The 21,407-nt window shown below is 38.3% G+C and overlaps 1 protein-coding gene across 1 annotated transcript in view; it reads right to left on the bottom strand.

Annotated features, from left to right (window-relative positions):
* BTBD8 (BTB domain containing 8) overlaps positions 1-21,097 on the bottom strand; it is a 37,243-nt gene extending 16,146 nt beyond the window's left edge. Inside the window, exons 1-9 of the mRNA XM_054384468.1 lie at positions 20,988-21,097; positions 20,706-20,891; positions 10,344-10,606; positions 9,373-9,490; positions 4,964-5,053; positions 3,278-3,358; positions 2,070-2,166; positions 1,375-1,463; positions 1,053-1,155 (exon numbers count right to left, since the gene is read on the bottom strand). Coding sequence (XP_054240443.1) covers positions 1,053-1,155; positions 1,375-1,463; positions 2,070-2,166; positions 3,278-3,358; positions 4,964-5,053; positions 9,373-9,490; positions 10,344-10,606; positions 20,706-20,891; positions 20,988-21,097 — 1,137 coding nt within the window. The remainder of the gene's footprint in view (positions 1-1,052; positions 1,156-1,374; positions 1,464-2,069; positions 2,167-3,277; positions 3,359-4,963; positions 5,054-9,372; positions 9,491-10,343; positions 10,607-20,705; positions 20,892-20,987) is intronic.
* Between the last annotated feature and the right edge of the window lie 310 nt (positions 21,098-21,407).

Genomic DNA, 21,407 nt, shown 5'->3' with positions numbered 1-21,407 from the left:
GTACTTAAGGCAGATCTAAATTGAAACAATGAAAATGTGTCACAAAACATGAACGCTGAGCTTCGAGCAGGTAAAACTTCAGTACTGTTCTGTGAGAAGCACAGGATATGTATGCTGTTTACTTGTGAAGAGTCACCTTGCCTGTTAACAGAAGGCTTGTGATCACCAATAGCCAGTGATAACCTGAAGTCTGGGTCAAAAAAGAAATTACATTTTTCCCAAATTCTTGTATGGCCAAAGGGAAAATGGCAAACACAAACAAACAATTTATGCTGCAGCCAAACAGAGACACTGATACAGCAATTTGCTGTTCCTCACAACCGAAACACATGCAGTACTATGATGTCACAGCTGTGTTTCATAAACTTATTTTGTATTATGCTGGACTTAGATGCGATTGTCACTAGACTGTGTGCTGCGAATCATAATGATGACAGCCGCACATCAGAACCTGGTTTAAAATTATTTGAATGGAAATTTTTACGTAGGTACTGGAGTGAGTGCAGAGCAGGGCAGTGAAACTGGTGAAGGGCTTGGAGAATAAATCTTATGAAGAGCAACTGAAGGAGCTGGGGCTATTTAGTTTGAAAAAGAGGAGGCTGTTGGAGGCCCTACCGCCCTCTACAACTACCTGAAAGGATGTTGTGGAGACATTGGTCTGGTCTCTTCTCACAGGTAATTAGTGATAGAACAAGAGGGAATGACCTCAAGCTGTGACTGGGTAGGTTTAGACTGGACATTAGGAAAGTTTTTTCACGGAAAGAGTGGTCAGGTATTGGAATGTGCTGCCCAGGGAGGTGGTTGTGTCACCAACTCTGGATGTGTTTAAAGGTCATTTGAATGTGGTGCTTGATATGGTGTAGGGGTGAACCTTGTACAGGAGGGTTATCAATTGGACTTTGTGATCCCGAGGGATTTTTCTAACCTGAATGTTTCTGTGATAGTATAAGTACACTACAGATTTAAAATATTTTATTTACATTATACAGCTAATTAAGGGAAAAAAATTATATTGCTTAATTTTAATATGAAGTACACTCTATACTACTTACCAAGGAGTTAATCAACATAACAAGACAGTTGTTCTGAAGTTCAGGAGGTAAACTGGCAAAGCTTCTCTCTGACAAACACTTTGCAAAATGTTTTCCTACCCATCTGTTGAAAAGAGAGCCTTTCTTAGGTATGGAATATGGAAAATGTTCTACCTTCATTTGTTAGCATCAGTGCTACCTCTGATGGTATTGTGAAGAAAAAAAAATAATGTTTTAAATGTGAGGATTTTATATGCTGAAATAAACCAAATCTAGCAAAATAAAATAATTTCAACAGAAAGCAGAGAAATGAAAAGCATACACCATAATTTATTTTACTTACTTCATGCAAGCAGCATATAAGTTTTCCACTCCCAGTGAATGAGCAATAGCCATGCATTCTAGTACAGGTTGCTGCTTTCCAGGAACAGGCTAGAGTTGGTATCAAATTGTCACAATTACTGTACATTCCCACTTACAGAAATTGTACATTAGTACAAAATCTTCTTTTCAAACAGAAGTACTGTTAAGCTACTACAGTATTTAAGTTTGTTTGCTTTCATGTAGAATAAGGAAGTAATTTGCTTCCACAATCAGTAAAACAGTGTTCAGACTTGTAAGCGTAATGTGTGAAGATACTTAGTTCCCAGCAGTCACTTCTTTTTGAACTGATTTTAATTGAGCCCAGGTATTTTCTAAATATATGCCCTTGAAACCTGATAGGTAAATATATAGTATTTCATTATTCCTATTAAGAGAAAGAGTATGTAACATGTAACTTAATACATTGAATGAATCAGGTGGAATATTGCTTTTCATCAGTTGTAGCTTACAAGTGTCTCCAAGTAGGTGGCTGACACCACAGGTCTTACTCCCATCGTCACAGTGAATTTAGCAGATTTACAGGTAAGGATCTGTTGACTTCAGCTAACACCTTGACCACAAATTTAAGTATCTCATCAGTATGATGTGTAAATAATAGAATCAAAATTCTTCTTAGGCTTTATGACTCACAAAGCAACATGAGAACTGACATACCTTTTGGAAAAAATTGCAGTAATCTCGTTTCAAAATGTAGATAGATACTTCTTTCAGCCCATCTAGGCCATACATATCTGCAATGCCCAACATGCGGCTAAAGGGAAAGCAGTAGCAACAGGAATCAGAAATCATTCTGATGTATACAGGAAAACGTACATGCTAATTTCACCTCTTTGTTCCATTTGAACTAGACTGATAACCAAGTGTGAAACTTGCAAAGAATAATCTTCGAACAGAAGCACGTATTGACTTAATAATGATCTCCCAACTAGTGAGTCCAGTCTGTAATATAAAGTAAGCAGTAGCCATTGGCTTAAGAAACTGTTCAGAACACTGCTTCTCTGTTTTGAGGGTAGCAACTGAAGATATCTGTGCTAGCAGAGTCTCAGCAATGTGTAGGTGTTTCCCAAGGATTACATAAAACATTATTGGTGACATAGTATCTGAGATTTATGTCCCTTCCAAATACTAAAAAGCACAGAGAGCAAGCCATTATTTTATACACTAATAAATACCATAGTTTTATTGTCTATATCAATTTATTACCTAAACATTGACATTGGGATGTATTATAAACAATTCCATGTTGTTATTTTAGATAGATAAGCTTTGAATAACAACTCTAACAGTAAGAAACTCATGTTTTATAATGTTTAGTAGCAAAGTTCAATGGCTTATATATAAACAGTTTCAGGGAATAATTCACATGTTTCAGCACACGCTTTGCTACTACCAGGTGATGTATAAAACAGTGATTAAAAATTATCCCAGAAGAAAATGCCAAGATGAACATTGGTTGCTATGTATCATCTTTTATGGATCTAATGTTACCTACCTTCACATCACCTCAAATGATTATTGAAATATAAATTCTGACTATTAACTATTATATATCACACTAAAAGGAAGATAGATGCAAACTGGGCATTATTTTGCTATAAAACACCCTTCTGTTTTTCCCTGTCCTCATATAATTTTCAAAAAATGGCTGGCAAACCTTTTCCAGTAGCTGTCAAACAGACAAGATTTCTTCGACAGCTTTATTTTTGGAATTTCCTGAACTACGTTTAAGGGTAATGGTCATTATATTTGACACCTTGATCTTACTTATATTACATGAAGTATTTTTCTTCTGACTTTTAACTGAGAAAAACACAAAACAAGCACAACCTACAATTAAAAAAACAGTAAAAGTTGACATATACCCAACATCAACTTGGTCTGGGAAGTCCAGAATACCTCCATATATAAAATGCAAGATGACACTTAGTTCCACATGGCTTATGCTGGAAAAAAAAAAAAAAAAGAAAATAAAATAAAGAAAGAAAAAAAGATGAAGACATGTCTAGAATAAAATGCACCACATTTCTTAGCTAAAGATTCTGTGAATGGAAGGTAGATGATCTGATCAGGTTCAAGCTATTATCAAGATTACTGCAATGTAAGAGCATCAAAATGATCTCTGTTTTGGGTGAGTTTTGCTACTCGGTAGTCTTGCTAAAATTTTGTAATATTTGAAATCTTTGAAAATAAGTCATAAGAAGACTACTAACACTAGTACCTAGATTATGTACACTAACAATATTCAGAAAGAGTTTTTTCATCATCTCCAAGCTCTTTACTACTAATAAACTAATTATTAAACATTTCTATAGTTTCAAATTCTTCTGTAATAATTTTTAATTTTATGATATATTTAAGCTTTTCCCACAATAAAAATACATTTAACAGTTTCATTACAATACTACATAGGAACTTTTAATCTCAAAATATTTACAAAACGTCTTTATGCCGAGATTCAGATTTAGAAATATGCAATTCCTGCCCAGAACAGTGTTTGCATCCTTGCACTGTCCCAGCACCAGAATGCACAGATGTCTGTTATAAATGGTGGATATGGTCTCCTGAACAAGACATTACTGTGCTTACATATGTGCATCCCTGTGTGCAATCTGCAGAGCTTGAAAGCAGGCATTAGTATAAATGAAGTATAATCACAAAGACTGAGCTAAGACCTTTTCAAACATTAGGCAGGTTTAAACAACAGACATTGATGACTAAAAACAAAAGGAAAAAAAATATTGCAACATACTAATAAGCAGAATCAGCACAGTTGTCTTTCTGTATTAGTACACATGACAGCCATGAAATCAGCAAGGCAGTTTCCCCACAGACTTGACAGCTGTTATGCAGAATTTTCAGTATTTTATTATTTCAGAGTAAGCCCTAAGTGTTTAAAAAGACAGCATGGAAGTCTGCTTCAAGGAGAAAAACTGAACTAGAAAAAGTAAAATTATGGATATGATTCTTAACAGAAATTATGAGACATTGGAATGAGAATCTACTTATACAAAAATGAAGTACTTCTCAGGGGAAAGCGACGACTGAAAAATAGAGATGAAAATTTCTTAGCCATGTAGAAATCAATTACAGGAAAAGAAGGCATTTACTTTATAAATACCAGAGTAATCGTTGGTCTACGAGCCTCTAAAACATACTACGTATAACATTAAAGCTAAGGAATCAATTAAATCAAAAGTATATTGTTTTGTAAGGATTAGGAAGTTCATCAGATATAGGATAAACAAATCAAGAGAGAACATTCTGGATTTTGCAGCAATATTACAATGACTGAAAACTAAAATCAGTACCTTTCCTCTGATGAAGATGATTTTTTTTTCCCCTGAACCATCTGACAGTGTTAACAAATACACTACAGAGGCAGATTCATACTGAAGTCAAAACAAAACTCAGAAAATATATCAGGTTGAAGAAAAGTGTCAAGGCAGATTAATCTTCAGTGCTCTACACACAGCACAGTTGTTACATATTTGCAGTGATTTTAAATTGCCTACCTTTGCTCCCACACGACTTGAAAAGACAACACTTACCCTTGAAGAGCGATGTGCTCTTGGGAGCTTTCAGCCCAACTTCCACTCAACATAGCAGCAAAGTAACTAGATCTGGCACATAAAATGGCCCTGAGAGAGAAAAAGTAAATGCTATTTCACTAGATAAAAATATTTATTATGAGACTCTGACAACATTGACTTAAATCTTTGCCCTTTATGCATTAAAGTGTCATCTGTACGCTGCATGCCTTTTCTTCCAGTATGTTTGTAATTTCAGAATATGCTAGAGAAAAAAAAACAAACCACAAACAGTACTGTAAATTTCACAGTTAAGGCTTGTTTCTTGTATGACTTTGACATTCACACAGAGGAAATCTATTATCCCAGCATTTTCCTTTCATATAACAGAAAAACGGAAATTGATTTCTTGTTTTATTCACTAAATAACAGTAACCCCCCCCTTGATTATACAGCCCAATTCCAGCTAAATAATTACACCCTAAATCCCTTAAATTCTTTTTATACCACAAAATGCGTATTTATTAAAATGAAAAGACAAGTAAAAAAAAAGTCTTTTATTGGAAATTGTCTGGCCATCTACAAGTGTATCCTAAAATTCAAGCAAACTTGATATCAACAGATGACAACAATATGATGTGTGCTTCCAGCACTGCTTAAGAAGATCTATCAATTAGTTCTGTTGATATTTATTACCCTTGTATATGTAAAAGCCATAACTGGCCATAAAGGATCCAATAAAATTTAATGCTACTTTCATCAAAGAAAATAAAGAAACCCCAGACCAGCATTCTGTGCAGCTTAGAATCTCCACCAGTATCACTCTTCAAAAAAACCACAAGATGAGAAGATCTTTGCAACAGGAGCTTCTTAAGATGAAAGTAGAAGGTCAGAGAGGTAGAGAAAATAGTGAATGAAAACTGCTTTATAATTTCAGCCTTCCAGATTTCCACCAGTTATAGTGTTAGCCTTTATATACCTTGTCTGGGCTACTGCAGCTGTGGATAATATTGTCACACACCCAACTTTTCCCTGACACTTACTAAGCTTCCCATTATTGATAAGATTACTTTATGTTCTGTATTTCCTGTGGCAGAAGAGGCAAAGTGTTCTATTGGGCATAAGAATCCTTTCTTTTGGTGACTCTTAAGATGTTTCGGAGTGGTCTCATTTTGTATAGGAAGAAGCAAGAAGAACGCTCTATACGTTTTTCTAGTCATAATATATTCTGGAATCTTTCATCTCATCTCTCTTCCCTCCTGCCTCAGAAGTCTCAATACTTAAATTAGAAACTTCTTGCACATTCTTCCTGTGATTCACCCAGCAATTTTAATGAAGCTTTTACAGAACGTTTCACATCTCAGTCAATTTTGTCCACATCTAAATGTATAAATGTAAATCACAAGTCTGTGTATGTGAGATTTTCAATACATACACAATCTTTGTTTTTATAAGATTCAAAAAACACATTATCATGGAGATATGAAATACACTATCTCCAATTTTGTCATCCTCTTCCAATTAACGTTTAGTAATGAATAAGGCTAGGCTAACTTCAAGGGCATAGTGGAAGTGGGTATTTCACTGTAGTGGAATAGCAAGTGATCTCTTCTTCCTAGTAGCAAATGATAGAACAAGAAGAAATGGCCTCAAATTGCACCATGGGAGGTTTAGATTAGACATTAGGAAAAAATTTCTTTACTGAAAGAATGGTCAGGCATCAGAACAGGCTTCCCAGGGTGTTGGTGGAGTCACCATCCCTGAAGGTGCTCAAAAAAGCATGGGAATGTGGCAGTTTGGAATGTGGTTTAATAGCCATGATGGTGTTAGGTCAATGGTTGGATTCGATAATCTTAGAGGTCTTCTCCAGTTGAAACAATCCTTTGATTCCATGATTGAAGGACTCATTTTAAATTAGACAGCTACTGAGTAGAATATGGACAAATATGCATTACCTAAACATACATTGATAAATTTTAAGCATAGAACACATGGAGGTACCAAATGCATTAAAAGTAAATTTATCTGTGTTTTCCTCCTGACATAGTTTGTGCTACACGCTTATTACTGAATAAATTTTATTTGCCCCACACCAAGTTCTGTAAGACTGTAACACAGCTCTAGGTAGACATAACTTGGCAGCTCTCCTTAGAACTCTGCTGCACGCACTGTAAAGTCTGTGGGAAGTTCATAGGATTTCATGACAAAGTAAGGAATCATAAGACATAATTCAGTGGGAGGGAGTGGGGGCTTAAATCGTCTCCTGTTTGAGAAATTAAAAAAAAACCCTTATAAGTAAATCACACTGGTGCTGTCACACAATTATGCACAAAGTTAGATTTCCCTTATGACTCCAGCTATTCACATGATGCAATACTAAAGCAAGTGAGTTTTGTCCCTGTTTCAGAACATCCTTGTTTTCCCAGTGATTTACTGCAATATTTTTTGAAACTCTTTAGACCAGATACATTGCTGCAGGCAGTAGAGGCCTACATTAAAGAAGCTCTGCTGATGGAATTTTTAAAAATTTCTTTTTCCATTAAAGTATTTTTTCCTCGAAGTTATGGACCTAAGAACATGTTGTCTTACAGTGCTGACCAGAAGAAACAAACACGGCTAAATACACATTATGGAAATTTAGTATCTATCCTAATTCTATTATTTAAAAAAATAAAATAACCCCCCCCAACACTACTATGACATCTCTTCTGTAAATATACCTGTAACGTCAGTAATACAACCCCACATACTGTTCAGAAACTACCAAAAGTAATGGAGGTCTTTTATAATCTCTGTTATTTTTACACTCAAAGGAAACAAAATGCAGGCTCTCTAGTCTGCTATCTCAAATGCAAACAGACTCATAACAAACGAGTGGTACTGACACTTAAATTTTTTTTCCTAAGATACAGAAGTCCAATAAGTCAAAGTTCTTAAATGGTTTTGGACTTTAGACCTAATAAAGGCTGCTGACAATCTCTACATCTGCATGACTGAAGCAATTAAAGTAAAAATCAGATTCTGTCTGCACATTTTAAAGACTAGGGAAAAAAATTACTACTACAGAAATTTTCTACCTGTATGGTAATTTTAGTCAGCATTAATAGCTGAAGAGGTTATTAATAGATATTCCATTTTCTTCAAGAGAGCACAGATGATTTAAATAGAAGTTAGCAAAGAAAACCTATGAAGTATTTATACATGAGTATATACTCATATGACTTGACAATGGTAATCTTAAAAGTGCTAAAAATGCAACTGCTTTGACAATAGTTGCTATTAATAAGATAATATTTATTATTAGTATCAAATATGGCCACTTCTCACATTAAGACTTAAATCTGTAATGGTTCACAGCTAGATAACAGCACCAGCAATAACACACTACAGAGTACCAACAGCATTTTATAATGAAAGGATTTTGGCTGAAAAACTTCACACTAAATACTTAGGGAATCATAGAATCGTAGGATCATTTCAGTTGGAAAAGACCTTTAAGATCATTGAGTCTACCATTACCAAACTCTACCAGGTCTGGTGCTAAAACATGTCCCTTAGCAACATCTCATCTTTTAAACACCTCTAGTGATGGGGATTGGTGCAACTTGAGGTAATTTCCTCTTGCCCTTTCACTTGTTACTAGAGAGAAAAGACTGATGACCACCCACCTCATTACAATTGCCTTTCATCTAGTTGTAGAGACCAAGCAGGTCTCTTCTCAGCCTCCTTTTCTCCAGACTAAACAACCCCCGTTCCCTCAGCTGCTCCTTATAAGACCTGTTCTCCATACTCTTCACCCTTCTGTAGACTTGCTCCAGCACCTCAGTGTCTCTCTTGCAGAGAGGATCCCAAAACTGAGCACAGTACTCAAGGTATGACTTCACCAGTACTGAGTACAGGGAGACGATCACTTCCCTGGTCCTGCCTGTGACACTATTCCTTACACAGACCAGGATGCTTTTGGCCTTCTTGGCCATCTGGGCACATTGCTGGCTCATGTCTACCAGCACCCACAGGTCTTTCTCTACTGGGCAGCTTTCCGGTCACTCTTCCCCAAGTCTGTAGTGTTGCCTGGGCATGTTGTGACCAAAGTCCAGGACCTAGCACTTTGCCTTGTTGAATCTCATATAAATAGCCTCAGCCCATCAATGCAGCCTGTCCCTCCACAGACCATTCTTACTCTCAAGTAGATTAACACTCCCTCCCAATTTAGTGTCATCTCAAACTCACTGAGGGTGCACTCAATCCCCTCATCCAGATCATTGATCAAGATATTAAAAGAGAACTGGTCCCAGAATGGAGCCCTGGGGAACTCCACTCGTGACCAGCTGCCAAATGGATTTAACTCTATCCACTACCATTCTTTGGGCCCAGCCATCCAGCCAGTTTTTTACCCAGCAAAGCATCCATCCATCCAAGCCTGTGAGTACCTGTGAGCTTGAAAAACTTTGCCTTCTACACATATATTAATATCTGGACAACAGCACTTCTTGTAGAGCATCATTAAGTCTTCTCCCAACACAGATGCAGTTTCTAGCTTGGAATGACCTGCAGATGGAAAGAAACAGTTATTTTCACTGTGTCTGGTGTACACTATATTATTGATAGTACACAGGCAATTGAGAATATTTTAAATGAAGAATCTGACATAATGGAGTATTTTAATATTGCATATTCAAGATAGAATTTTCCTTGAAGAGTTTCCAGACCTTCCATTTTTCTTGTTTTGACTTGTCAGAAATCTGACAAACACTTCATATTTAAGATCTACAGAAGTTATTATATCATAAGATTATGAAGCCAATTATTTTTTTCCTACAGAAATCTGGTGCTTATGCATTAAAGCAAATTGAATTAGTTCAGGGTCATATAGCATTGCGAGCTTTTTCCTGAACAGATTTATTGCTTGATCCTATCTTAATTGACACAGCTGTAGCAGTCAATACCTCTGGTGTAGATGCAGTTACACATTTCCTCATCTTACTTCATTTACAGTAGTAGTAAGGAAGATTCTGAAGAATTCCAAAAGCCTCATAGAACAGTGGTACTAGTGTAATTTGCTAGAAAAGGAAATGAGAGATTCTGCTCTATGATGTCCCATGTGTTGAGGACTTGAGTTTGCTGCATTACAGAGAGAAGTTGGGACACAATGCTGATGAATGTGCCCAAAGGCTGGCAAATCCTATCAGATTTATTATGCTACACACTGGCTGAGAACTATTCCTGCCAAGTTTCTGCAGCAATTAGTGTGAATGAGGTAGACCGTAGCAAAGAATATCCACGTTACAACAATAGATTTAATATTTGCCTGCATTTTTACATCAGTCTTTGGATAATTATTTAAAAGAAATAAAACAACAACACAACAATACAAAACATAAATGTGTAAGTCCAAACCTACCTGTGGTGGCTTTGTTGGTTTCTGCATCAAAGGCTATTTCTGGGATTTCCTCTTCAATACAAGATGCACAAACAACTTTCTGCACAGCTTCACTTAGTGTATTCTGATCAATAGGTGTTCTTTTACCTACACAATTTACATTCGTTTGAGTGTTCTGAAGAGGAACAATGTTGCTTTCTTGTATTAATTTGGGCTCCAATACTTTTTTCATCATCGCCAGCTCCTCATCTTCTTTAAGATTTTTATCAGATGCATATACAAGCCTAGAAGATGACACTACATTTAGTCCTGTAATTTTTTCAACTGATCAAAACAAAAAATGATTTTTTCTTTCCTCTAACAAAGTTGATGACCAGAAAAGCTGCACTCTGCAGTGTTTAACAATACTCTCCTCCCTGCCATGGCCTCTTTTTAAAACTGTCTCTCTAGAAAACTTATTTCTGCAATGCTTGAAAAAGTATAAATCATAGAATAATTTGGGTTCAAAAAGACCTTAAAGATCATCTAGCTCCAACTCTCCTACTACAGGCAAGGAGTATCTTCCTTTAGATGAGGTTGCTCAAAGCCCCATGCAACCTGGTCTTGAACACTTCCAGGTAAGGGGCATCCACAACCTTTCTGGGCACCCTGTTCCAGTGCCTCACCACTCTTCCCCCAAACAATTTTCTCATCTACCCTCTCTCACTTTAGAACTGTCACCCCTTTTTCCATTACTACATGCCTTTGTAAAACTTGTCTCTCCAACTTTCCTGTAGGCCCCTCTTTAGGTACTGCGAGGTGATACAAATCTCCCCAAAGCCTTCCCTTCTCTAGACTGAATAAACCCAACTCTCTCAGTCTGTGTCCACAGAAGAGGTGCTCCAAGGTTCTCCAGCCCTCTGGTGATTTTCATGGTCCTCCTCTGCACCTGCTCTAACAGATCCATGTCCTTCTTATCTTGGAGGCCCCAGAGCTGAATGCAGTACTCCATGTGGGGTCTCACGAGAATGGAGGGGGAGAATCACCTTCCTTGACCTGCCAGTTGCACTTCTTTTGATGCAGCCCAGGATGTCAATGGCTTTCTGGGCTGCAAGTACACATTGCCAGGACACGTTGAGCTTCTTGTCAATCAACAGCCCCATGTCCTCATTTGTCCATAGAAAACATTACATGTAGAATGTAATTTAATGTTACAAGGAGAAAGGTTTCTCTCCCTCATTTTTTTAATTAAAGAAAGTTTTGCCTGCTCTTTGTAGCTCATCAATTATTATAATCATCTACTGGCAAAGGCAGAAGCAAGCTGTGTCAGCAATGACAGATGACTGATTTGTAAATCCGAGTACAACCAAAATTTACAAACCCAGAAACATAAACAACCTTCTAATAACAAAGCCACAAGTACTGAAGTCATGGTATAGGGTTATAAATAAATGGTATTAGAGATGTAAATTTTAACTTCAAAGGAAGTGCTTGAAAACATGAAAATCTGCAGTTAAGATTACCCAAGAACATTCACTTTGCCCATATAGTAATTCCAACTTCCCACTTCCCCATCTGTTTCACCACCTTATTTTTGGCTCAAGATCTAGAAAGGCTAACAAAGCCCCCATTCTGTGACTGCAAAGATCTCATATTTATAGCATACTGCACATCAACAACTTAATGGTGCCTAAAAAAGTCAGTGTGAGCAGATAACATAATTTATCAGTGGTTTCATACCATAGAGATGAAGTTAGCAACATGTACCAGGAGAGCTACAGTTACTTTGGATTTAGTAGACATGTACTTGAAGATCTTCATTTAGTCACTCATTCCACAGCAAAGAGGCTTTATTGTTAGTACTGGGAACACTGTAATTTGAGTATGCTATTTAAGCACTATCCTCTGAAGGGGTGGAGAAAACATACAAAGAAATTATCTTCCTTCTTAAATTCTGTATTTAAAGGATTGAGTTAGGTAGATTTTTTGTTTTGTTATTGCCAAGAGAGAAAGAAGAAGCATGAATGTAGAGAATGAGAATTTTAATATTTTCTTAGATTTTGAAAACAAGGGCAGGAAAATGTGACAGGAATAAAATTTCACACTGAAACACTAAGATTGGTGGACTGTCTTTATATGGGTTCTACGGTCATTCATTGTACATGTAAGGTGCTTTCAGAACTCCCAACCTGTGAACTTGGTCTGATCATCAATTGCTTGTCATACTTATAGTACTTTCCAACCCAGCATAACAATAGCATGAGGGAAAGACAAATTAAGTAATATTATGCCATATTACCAAGAACAAGACTACAGGTTACTTGCTGGAGCTGGGAAACTTTGCAATTATTCAGAAAATTCAAAACCATGACTTCCACACATTTTCCCTATCCACTATGTTTCTCAGTACTTAACATGGGAGTTTTACAGATCTACAGCAGTACAACACAAGAACAGAAATTAAGAGTAGAAACCAAATTAAACTAGAGATTTCAAAATCTCAAAGTATTTTGAAGTTCTGTCTTCAAGTTATTTTTCCACATTAGATCTTCCAACAAATACCACTTGAAGTCACATAAACAATGCGACTACTAGACAAAATCCAATCATTCCTGCTTTATCCTTGCTTCTTCATCAGCTGTAAGCAAACACAATTACAAAAGTAAACAGTAACACACTGAACATGGAAAAAAATAAAGATCCCTAGTAAGGTTTTGTTGAAAGAAAATTCTCATTCATAACATGTTAGTTTAAATTTCCACTCGAACTTTACTTATTCACCTTTCTGTTGCTGTGGAGCTATCACATATTCAACATGTAAAGGCAGTACAATTGACTTTGAGGAGGAAAGAAAATTAGCAGCAACAGATACGCTGCTTTGCTATAAATTCATTATTTTAATCCTCCTGCTTACTTTCTGCCAGTAACTGCAAAAAATATCCATAGAGAGTCTGAAAAGCTAGGCAATGAGGCAACAATCTCCTGGGGATCCTCAGGGTATTTTCAGATAATACATAAGAAACCTCAGGAACGCAAATCTGCTATCACTAAGCTTAAGTCAATACAAATGGCACTCTTGCCACAAGTAAGAACTCAGTAAACAGAATAAGTAAAGTAGCTTGTTGTTAAAACAGAACTATCTGGTTCCTAGATCTTAAAAAGTTATTCCTTTTGAAACATTTTTTTCCCCCCTGTAAAAAAGTCAAGGAACATTGATCGTTCCAGTTCACATTTAAAATCCAGCCACAGTCCTAGATTTACTACTTCCAGAAACTCAGAATATTTGCATATTAGAGCCTTGCTTAATCCAGACTATAAATGTATTACTTTGAAAGGCTCATGGAGGCATCCATTACTCTTCAAAATTTTTCTTTATCTTAGTTAAACCCCATTAGCTGTTCTATCCAGAACAGAAGATTCTCCTGTTTTCCAAAATGTGTTACAAAGAACTCTGCTTGGCAACACCCTGTATTTTATAGGCTCATTTCTAAAGGCAGAGTGAAGTTTACTAGACAATTTTCATAGTCATCTGAAAAATCAAAGGCAGCATAAAAATGTTTCAGTTCTTTCAACATTCCTAATGTAATCTAGGAAGTGCTACATGTGTGTTACTGTAACAAAACAAAACATCTTCCTAGAACATACAGGATGCACAGAGTTACTTTGTTTAACACCACACAGCCTACACAGACATCTCAAAGTGCATGTTGAAGAATGTACTTTGTGGGTAGATTACAGAGTATTATGAAAACACTAAGTAGCCCATCCAAACTTAATTCTGTGCATCTAAAAATGTCATCCACAGTTCTGCTTTTAAAGGTGTCCTGAAGTTACATCTCTTCTCATTCCAAATCACTTAGGCTAAATTCCTTGAGAAGTTTCTTGGCCTTAGAACTCTCTTTATGGCCACCTACTTCTACAATTGTAGATGTCAGATTCCATTGTTGTGAAAACCACAGTCTCATCAGAGGAACAACCATACGGTTCTGTTCTCAGAACAGCCACAAAGCCAATACTGACTAGAATCATCAAAATATTTCTATACTCACTAAATATATATATAAAAAAAAATCATACACATGCAAAAATTTCTTAAGATAGCGCCTGGATCAAAAAAAATCATTTTTTGGTCCTTTGAAACAAGAGGTACATTTACATACCATAGGCCACACCCGCTGTCTACCAGACTGACAAAATCCCAAACTGAAATGCTGAATGCCACTAATGACCACAAAGACAACACAACTAAGAAGGGAGGCGAGAAAAGACAAGTTTTCTTTTCCTGAAATACCATATTTAAAAGCATGAGGAACCCATTTTTCTTATTCTTTCCAAGAACACCAGAAGCCACTGGAATGAACACCATTATCATCATCATGACGCTTTACTGAAAGCTGCTAGGACAGCCTCTCCTATTGTCCTAAAGTAGTTGTTAAGCAAATAAAGAAATAAATACTCTAATTACACGTCCACCTTCAAATGCTTCCACTTGCTCAATGAGAGACCATCTGGAGAAGAGTGTTACCTGCCACTCCTTAAAGCAATACACACATGTCATTGATGTTGCTTTTGAGAGCTTAGACACTAGCTGTTGAAACAGAATCTTGTGCACATTGTTATGGATATGTTACACACATGCCCAGATTTGCAGAGCATTAGTAAAGAGATTACAAAGCAGGCTTGAACAACAGCCATTAATGAAGGGAGAGAGGGATTTTTTTTTCTTTCTTATCTCCATGTATTTTTCTATCGGCTAGCAAGACAGAGTGGTTGTTAATGTCAGAGTACACCAGAAAAATCAGAAGCTTCTTCAACATAGATACTACAGAGGGCAAGAACCTGTCAGCACAGAAGTTCAACATATATGAAAAGGGGAAAATCTGTGTTTCGCAGTGTATCATTTTAATTGTCCTGAAAAAAAGATCCTATGGCAACTTTAAAATAAAGAGAGACAAGCACAGAAGCCCAAAACAGGATACTCATTTGGTAGAATAGAGGAAAACACAATTAATGAAAACAGACCCAAAATATTGTTCTTCTTTTATTTACCAAGTTATACAGGTGTGTTGTTTCCAACAAGTTTTCAGCACAGCATACACATAACTTCACACTGTAACTAGATTATCTCTGAAATACCTTCTGTATACAAGTAAAATACCACATTATACTTTAACAAAACTATGTTTTATCACTATTAAATGCCAAAATAAAACCAAGATACATTAACTTTTGTTAATAAAAATCCCACTGTGAATGTACAACATCTATGAACCACTCCCTGCCCACGGTTTTAATGCACAGATGTCTTTAATAAAACCCAAATGCAGACAATATTCTTATGCATTGTATTTAATCTTAGTGGACTTGCAGCAAAAATATTTCAGCAGTACACCTATAGCAGTGAATCTTTGTTAGTACAAGTCAGGGACGTCATACGCATGACTTCAACCTACCTTAAGTCGTCCATCTCCCTTTAGATTTGCTGTAAGAACCGTCGGCTGGATTTTTGCAGCTAAGATGATTATTTTAAACTTCATTGATTTCTTGAGATAATTATTTCAGTAAATTTCTTCTCATGAGATGCAACATCATCAGCCTTGCTGCCTCACACAGATGCTAATTAAATTCTCCATTTTCTCCTGAAAGCTGAGCATTTCAGGAGAATCTGACCCTTGAAGTAGTCATAGTCCCAGTGAAAGGTTTCTACCCAATTCTCTTGAATTGACTGTTTTCGTTTGTTTTTCTTCTCTTTTCCTAAGGCCATAAATCCATGGCATTAAGATACTATGTTTTCCAAAGCAAATTGGAAATATACACACTGATATATACTTGACTTGACAGTTTAGCTTCTCAACTTCCTCTGAGAAACAGAAATTAAATATAAACACGGATCAAAAAGCTCCAATCCCATCAGAAAAAAAAAAAAAAAGGGCAAACTCATTGTTTCTACATATGTGGAAAGCAGATAAGGCTGTCATTGTTTGGCATGTGTTTAAAGCCTGCTTTCATCAAAAAAAAAGCCCCAAATGATCATGGTTAAGGTTTTCTTCCCCCAACAGGATATAGCATAACATCTACCCTACTAGCTTCATGCAGTACTTAATTTCCTTCCATCTCTTCTTCCTTTCTTAGCAAAGTCTGATTATTCTCAATGACTAGCTTAGCTCATATTTATAACCACAACAAACCAACTTGATGCTCTAGTAACAAACTCAGAACGGAGAAGACAGCTGTATGAATGAAAGCCATTAAGTTAGAACCGTTTAGCTATTCAGAGGAGCAAATTCATTAATCCCTTACCTTGGGAAATAAACACTTAGCATACAATTTGTTTTCAACTTTCTCAGCTTTCACTGTTCACTGGAGATAAGTCTTTACAGAGCACTTAAACCTCCACAATTCAGTGCTTACCATTTCATGAAGTTTAAGACAGTAGCAGTCAAATCAAATTTCCCACACTGTCCTTATTTGTAGGGCAGGTTTTGTTAATTCGTTTTTCAGATGGATGATTTTTTTCAGCTGTTTTGCTGATTCCCTTATGTCTTAATGCAAGGAACTGGTCTTGAGCCAAAAAAAAAAACGCACCTGCAAGTGCTACAGAAAGCCATTTTTGCAGTCAGCTTGTTTTGAAGCCTCATGAGTTAGTCACTCAGAGAATACACTGCTTGCATGGTGGGGCACACCACATCAACAGACACAAGTGGTAAGAGAATAAAAGGGACCACATCAGAATAAACTGTATAACCCACAAAATGGGAAGCAGAGAATAGTATCTCTGATTGCTTTTGCTTCCACACACAGCCTTTGCATTTTATTAAATTGCTTCTATCTTAACTCCTGTGTTTTTTTCCCCTCTCTCATGTCTATCTAAGAAAGGGAATGACAGAGCAGCTTTGGTGGACATCTGTCCTACAGCCAGGGCCAAACCACCACGGTAAGAAATATTCACAAACAAGCTGTGCTGTATTTGGTGTAACCACTTGATGAAAACCTCACACGCAAGAGAAGGTCAAGCTGAAGATAGAGCTCAACCATCCTCTTCCATAACATCAGTCTGATGCCAAGTAGTCTTAACAGCTTCCTCACCTTCTGGTTTGTTGGGTTTTTTTGGTTGTTTGGTTTTTTTGGCTGTTTGTTTTTCCCCCCTCTGCACACAGAAAAGGTTCTGACAGACATAACCAACGAGAATGCAAGAGGTGTGACTAAGTGACAGATGAAACTGGAACAATGCTATAGGGTATCTGTTGTATTAATAGACCTTGCTACAGCCTATGATTTTTCTTTCCTACTAGGAAAGGCGTGCACAGAGTCCACAAAAAAAGTTACTGTCATCAGGCTAGAAGTTTACCTTCAAGAGTATTTTTGCCTGTGCTTAATCTAGGTATAGCATCCTTCTAATGCCCAATACAGAACTACACAAATATAATACAGCCACAGCCTTGGCTGTCTATTTTGCATCAACTTCTGGTACTGCAAATAAACATCACAAGGACAATTGTATTCCTTTGTATTTGATCCATATTTATTGCTTTTTAACTGTATCTGACTGTCATTAGGTCTTTCTGCCCTTCCTTAAATTAGATCTGCTTAATATAAATATCAGGGAACAGCAAAAACTGTATTTTTATGTCCAAAGCTGAAAATGTAAAAAGCACTGGGCAAGATATTTATGACTTAATGATCTAGAAGAGACTATTGTCCTTCAGGGGTGCTAAGTTTCTTTGTTGTCAATGCAGACTGCAGAACCTTCCTCAAGCAGTCATCTGCAAGTGACATATTTGCAATTGTTGACCCTTTCCTGGTTGTGTTACATGAAGCCACAGAAGGCTGTTGGAGGGCAGAATCAATATGACATTAGCTTCATTGCAGGGTGGATGGCATCTACAATATGAATGCTGCGGTTCCTGGTGACCGGGAGTTTCTTGCTGCTGTCCTCAGACAATGCTAGGATAGGAAGGGGAAACAAAGCAGCACTCAGTTGCTCATCTGTTTCATGCTGAGGCTATGCAAAAAGATCAGTATAAAATTCACCATATCCTCCATCCTGCTAAAAAATGCTCAGAAGTTTGGCAGGAGGAGCTGCACAGCCTTCAGCACACAAGTGACACATAGCCCACATCTCTCCTGATTAAGCTAGACAGAATCACAAAGGAAGCAGGTCTCACTGCGAGGCATGCCAGATATACCTTATGAGAAAAAGTAATCCAAATCCCCAAGGAAATACAATTTTTACTTGTAAAGATAGGAAAGCACTATATTATACCAGTATTCCACTTACCCTAGTCTATAGGGAAATAGCATTTATAACCACAAAACATAGAATTTTTGTAGTAAACTACAACTTTCCCTCATAAGCAGAGCTGTAGCTACAAGTCGTTATTACAACTCATCATGGCAACTCATGTTCTCCAAGAACTAGGCTAGTTTCCAGTAAACCTCAAGCTGCAGTGTGAAGCACTGTTTTGGATTTAAGATCTAATTAACTTATATGTCAGCATTAAGAAACCACTGAGATTTAACAGCCACTGATACTAGCAGACTTCACCATTTGAACAATGAAATTAGGCTCTTTTCAACCAAAGCTGCTTCCTTTCCTCAGTTGAAAGCAGTTCACTGTGCTGGAATTCCATTGTGCATTCAATGACATCTATTTTCAGAAAGTGCTAGGTCAGAGGATTCAAAAGCTGCAGTTATCAAACAGCACTAAGGACTAAGTTATGAAAAAAAAAGAGCTTGCAAAATGAGCTTCATACATAGCTTAGAATAAAAGAAAATGTTCCTTTAAGAGTCTAAGATCACAATGAAAAAAAAGGTTTATAATTAGATGAGCAGGTTTGAGTTTAAAGGTGGGTTTCTGTGCCATGCTTTTTGGAAAATATGCAGGGCTCTAGAGACCATAACTTGGTTTCCAGCAAACACAGACAAAACCAAAAGCAAGTATCAGCAAACTGTAAACATATTAAAGTGCTTACCGTTTAGGTAATAAAAAGGAATGATGTAACAGTGTATAGGTACTAAAAAGAATTGTTTCCCAAGTCCCAAATTAATTTGGATTTTTTAAAAGTATTTGCATTATCATGCCCCTGCATTAAAGGCTTCTGCACCACCACGTACATGCATGTGAAGCCAATTAATGAATAATGGAATTAAGAAAAACAGGAGACAAAACTTCTGCAGTTTTGGTTCTTGCTGCTTATTTTGCAAATGTTCCAGCAAGACCTTGACAGGAATCTAATAAATGCCAGTTTGTCAACCTGCCCCACAACAGTAATTTTGTGGCTTTGAAATTACTCTCAATTCAAAAAGCCTCTGTTCATACTTATTGTAACTTTAGTATTCTGAACACTTATCTTCATCCATCTGCTGCTTTATTTACAAATTTAAGGAAAGAATAAGCCAAACCAATAGGGAAAAGTCAACCTAGGTTATATTTTAGGCATTAAACTTTGAAACTGCAATACCTTCCCCTTCCGCTTGGCAACTAAGTGTACACATTTTACAAGCACATCCTGAATTAATCTGAAATCCCAGAGTACCTACCTTTCTGCTTCTGTGCATGCCCCAAAGTGCTGATCAGTTCTAACATCAACACTTTTATATAGAAGGTAGGTGGCACTACCACAGCTTTGTTAGAGAAAAGCAAACTCTACTCAGTGCCTTGGAAAAAGGATTAGAGGAACTTACAGGTAAGGAGGATTGCAAGGGCTGGTAGCAGCACCAGCCAACACCCCTGATGCACTCACCTAAGATCTGGAGCGAGACATCAAGTATGTGCCAATATCTGGCAGTAGGAAAACACACTGGCCTTTGCACCAGTTCTTGGGGAGCAGCCAGCCCGTATGGTGCTCTGATGGTACAGCACAGCTTGCTGCAGCATGTCAACTCACTGTTGAGCTGTGCTGTGGGGAGCTTAGACCATGGATGACTTTGACTTAAGTGGTGACCACGCAGTCACCTGATACATCCTCTTAACGCATCTTCATATAACTTGATGAAGTCTTGCTAGGTTTACAAAGATGTAACTTTTCTCTCTCTCTCTTTTTTTTAAACATGTCACTAGAGCGGCTTTTCTTTGGTGCTTTCAAGAGATCATCTTGCTAACACGGGTATTAGTAGGCACAGACAATTTAAAGGATACATTCCGGATTTTTGCAGCTTTTTCTCTTGCTCTATTACAAAGCATTTACATACCGTAGATTACATGCTACAGTGGAGAGTATGTGCTGTCAGCAGAGAGACGAAGGCGGAGGAAAACTAAATTACAGAAAAGTAATCTGCCCACGGTGCAGGAAGGCTGTGAAGATACTGCTTTGAATGGAAAAAGCTTTCAAACGGGTGTTAACACTAGAGATAAGAGGAAGGGCAACGCAGAGCCCGCCGAAGCCAGCTCAACAGCGCACTCACCGCAAGAAGCGCCGGGTCTCCGCGGGCCCCGCGCCGTCCAGCCGCAGCACGTCGCTGGGCGATTGCCCCCCGCCCAGTGCGCCGAAGAGCCGCGGCGCCCGCGCCAGCAACACCGCCCGGTGCGCCCGCAGCTCCGAGTCGCCCACACAGATGGTCACGTCGCAGCACGTCCCCTCCACCAGCAACCTGCGGGAGCGCACCGTTACTGCCGTCTCCCCGCCCGACCAGGCCCGCTGCCCCGCCTGGAGCCGCCCCCGAGATCGGTCGCTGCCCCGCGTTTACCTGCTGAGGTCCTGCCGGAGCTGCTCGGCCAGCGTCTCCTTCAGCCGGTGCCGCTCCACTGCCGCCGGACCCGGACCTTTCGGCGCCGCGCCGCCGCCGCACCGCGCCATGTGTAGCCAGCCGCTCCGCGCCCAGTACGGCTGCAGGGACAGGGGGAGGAAACTGACGAACGGACCCGTAGCAACGCCGCCGGCGCGGCGGCCCACCGTATTCACGAAAACAAGGACAACGCTCGTCGCTGCGGGTGGTGCCTGCCTACTTTCCCGCCAATGCCGACCCCGACGGAGACAAGGCACTCCTCCAGAACAAACCGTAACAGCCCCTCGGTACCGGCTCGGCCGCCTTACCCGCTCCCTTTCAGCGGGCGTAGCCAGCAGCCACCTCCGCCAATGAGGGCCAGCGGCTCCCCGCCTGACCCCG

The sequence above is a fragment of the Indicator indicator genome, chromosome 10 (genome assembly GCF_027791375.1).
Source record: "Indicator indicator isolate 239-I01 chromosome 10, UM_Iind_1.1, whole genome shotgun sequence".
Classification (NCBI taxonomy): domain Eukaryota; kingdom Metazoa; phylum Chordata; class Aves; order Piciformes; family Indicatoridae; genus Indicator; species Indicator indicator.
This window is presented reverse-complemented; position numbering and strand designations above follow the sequence as displayed.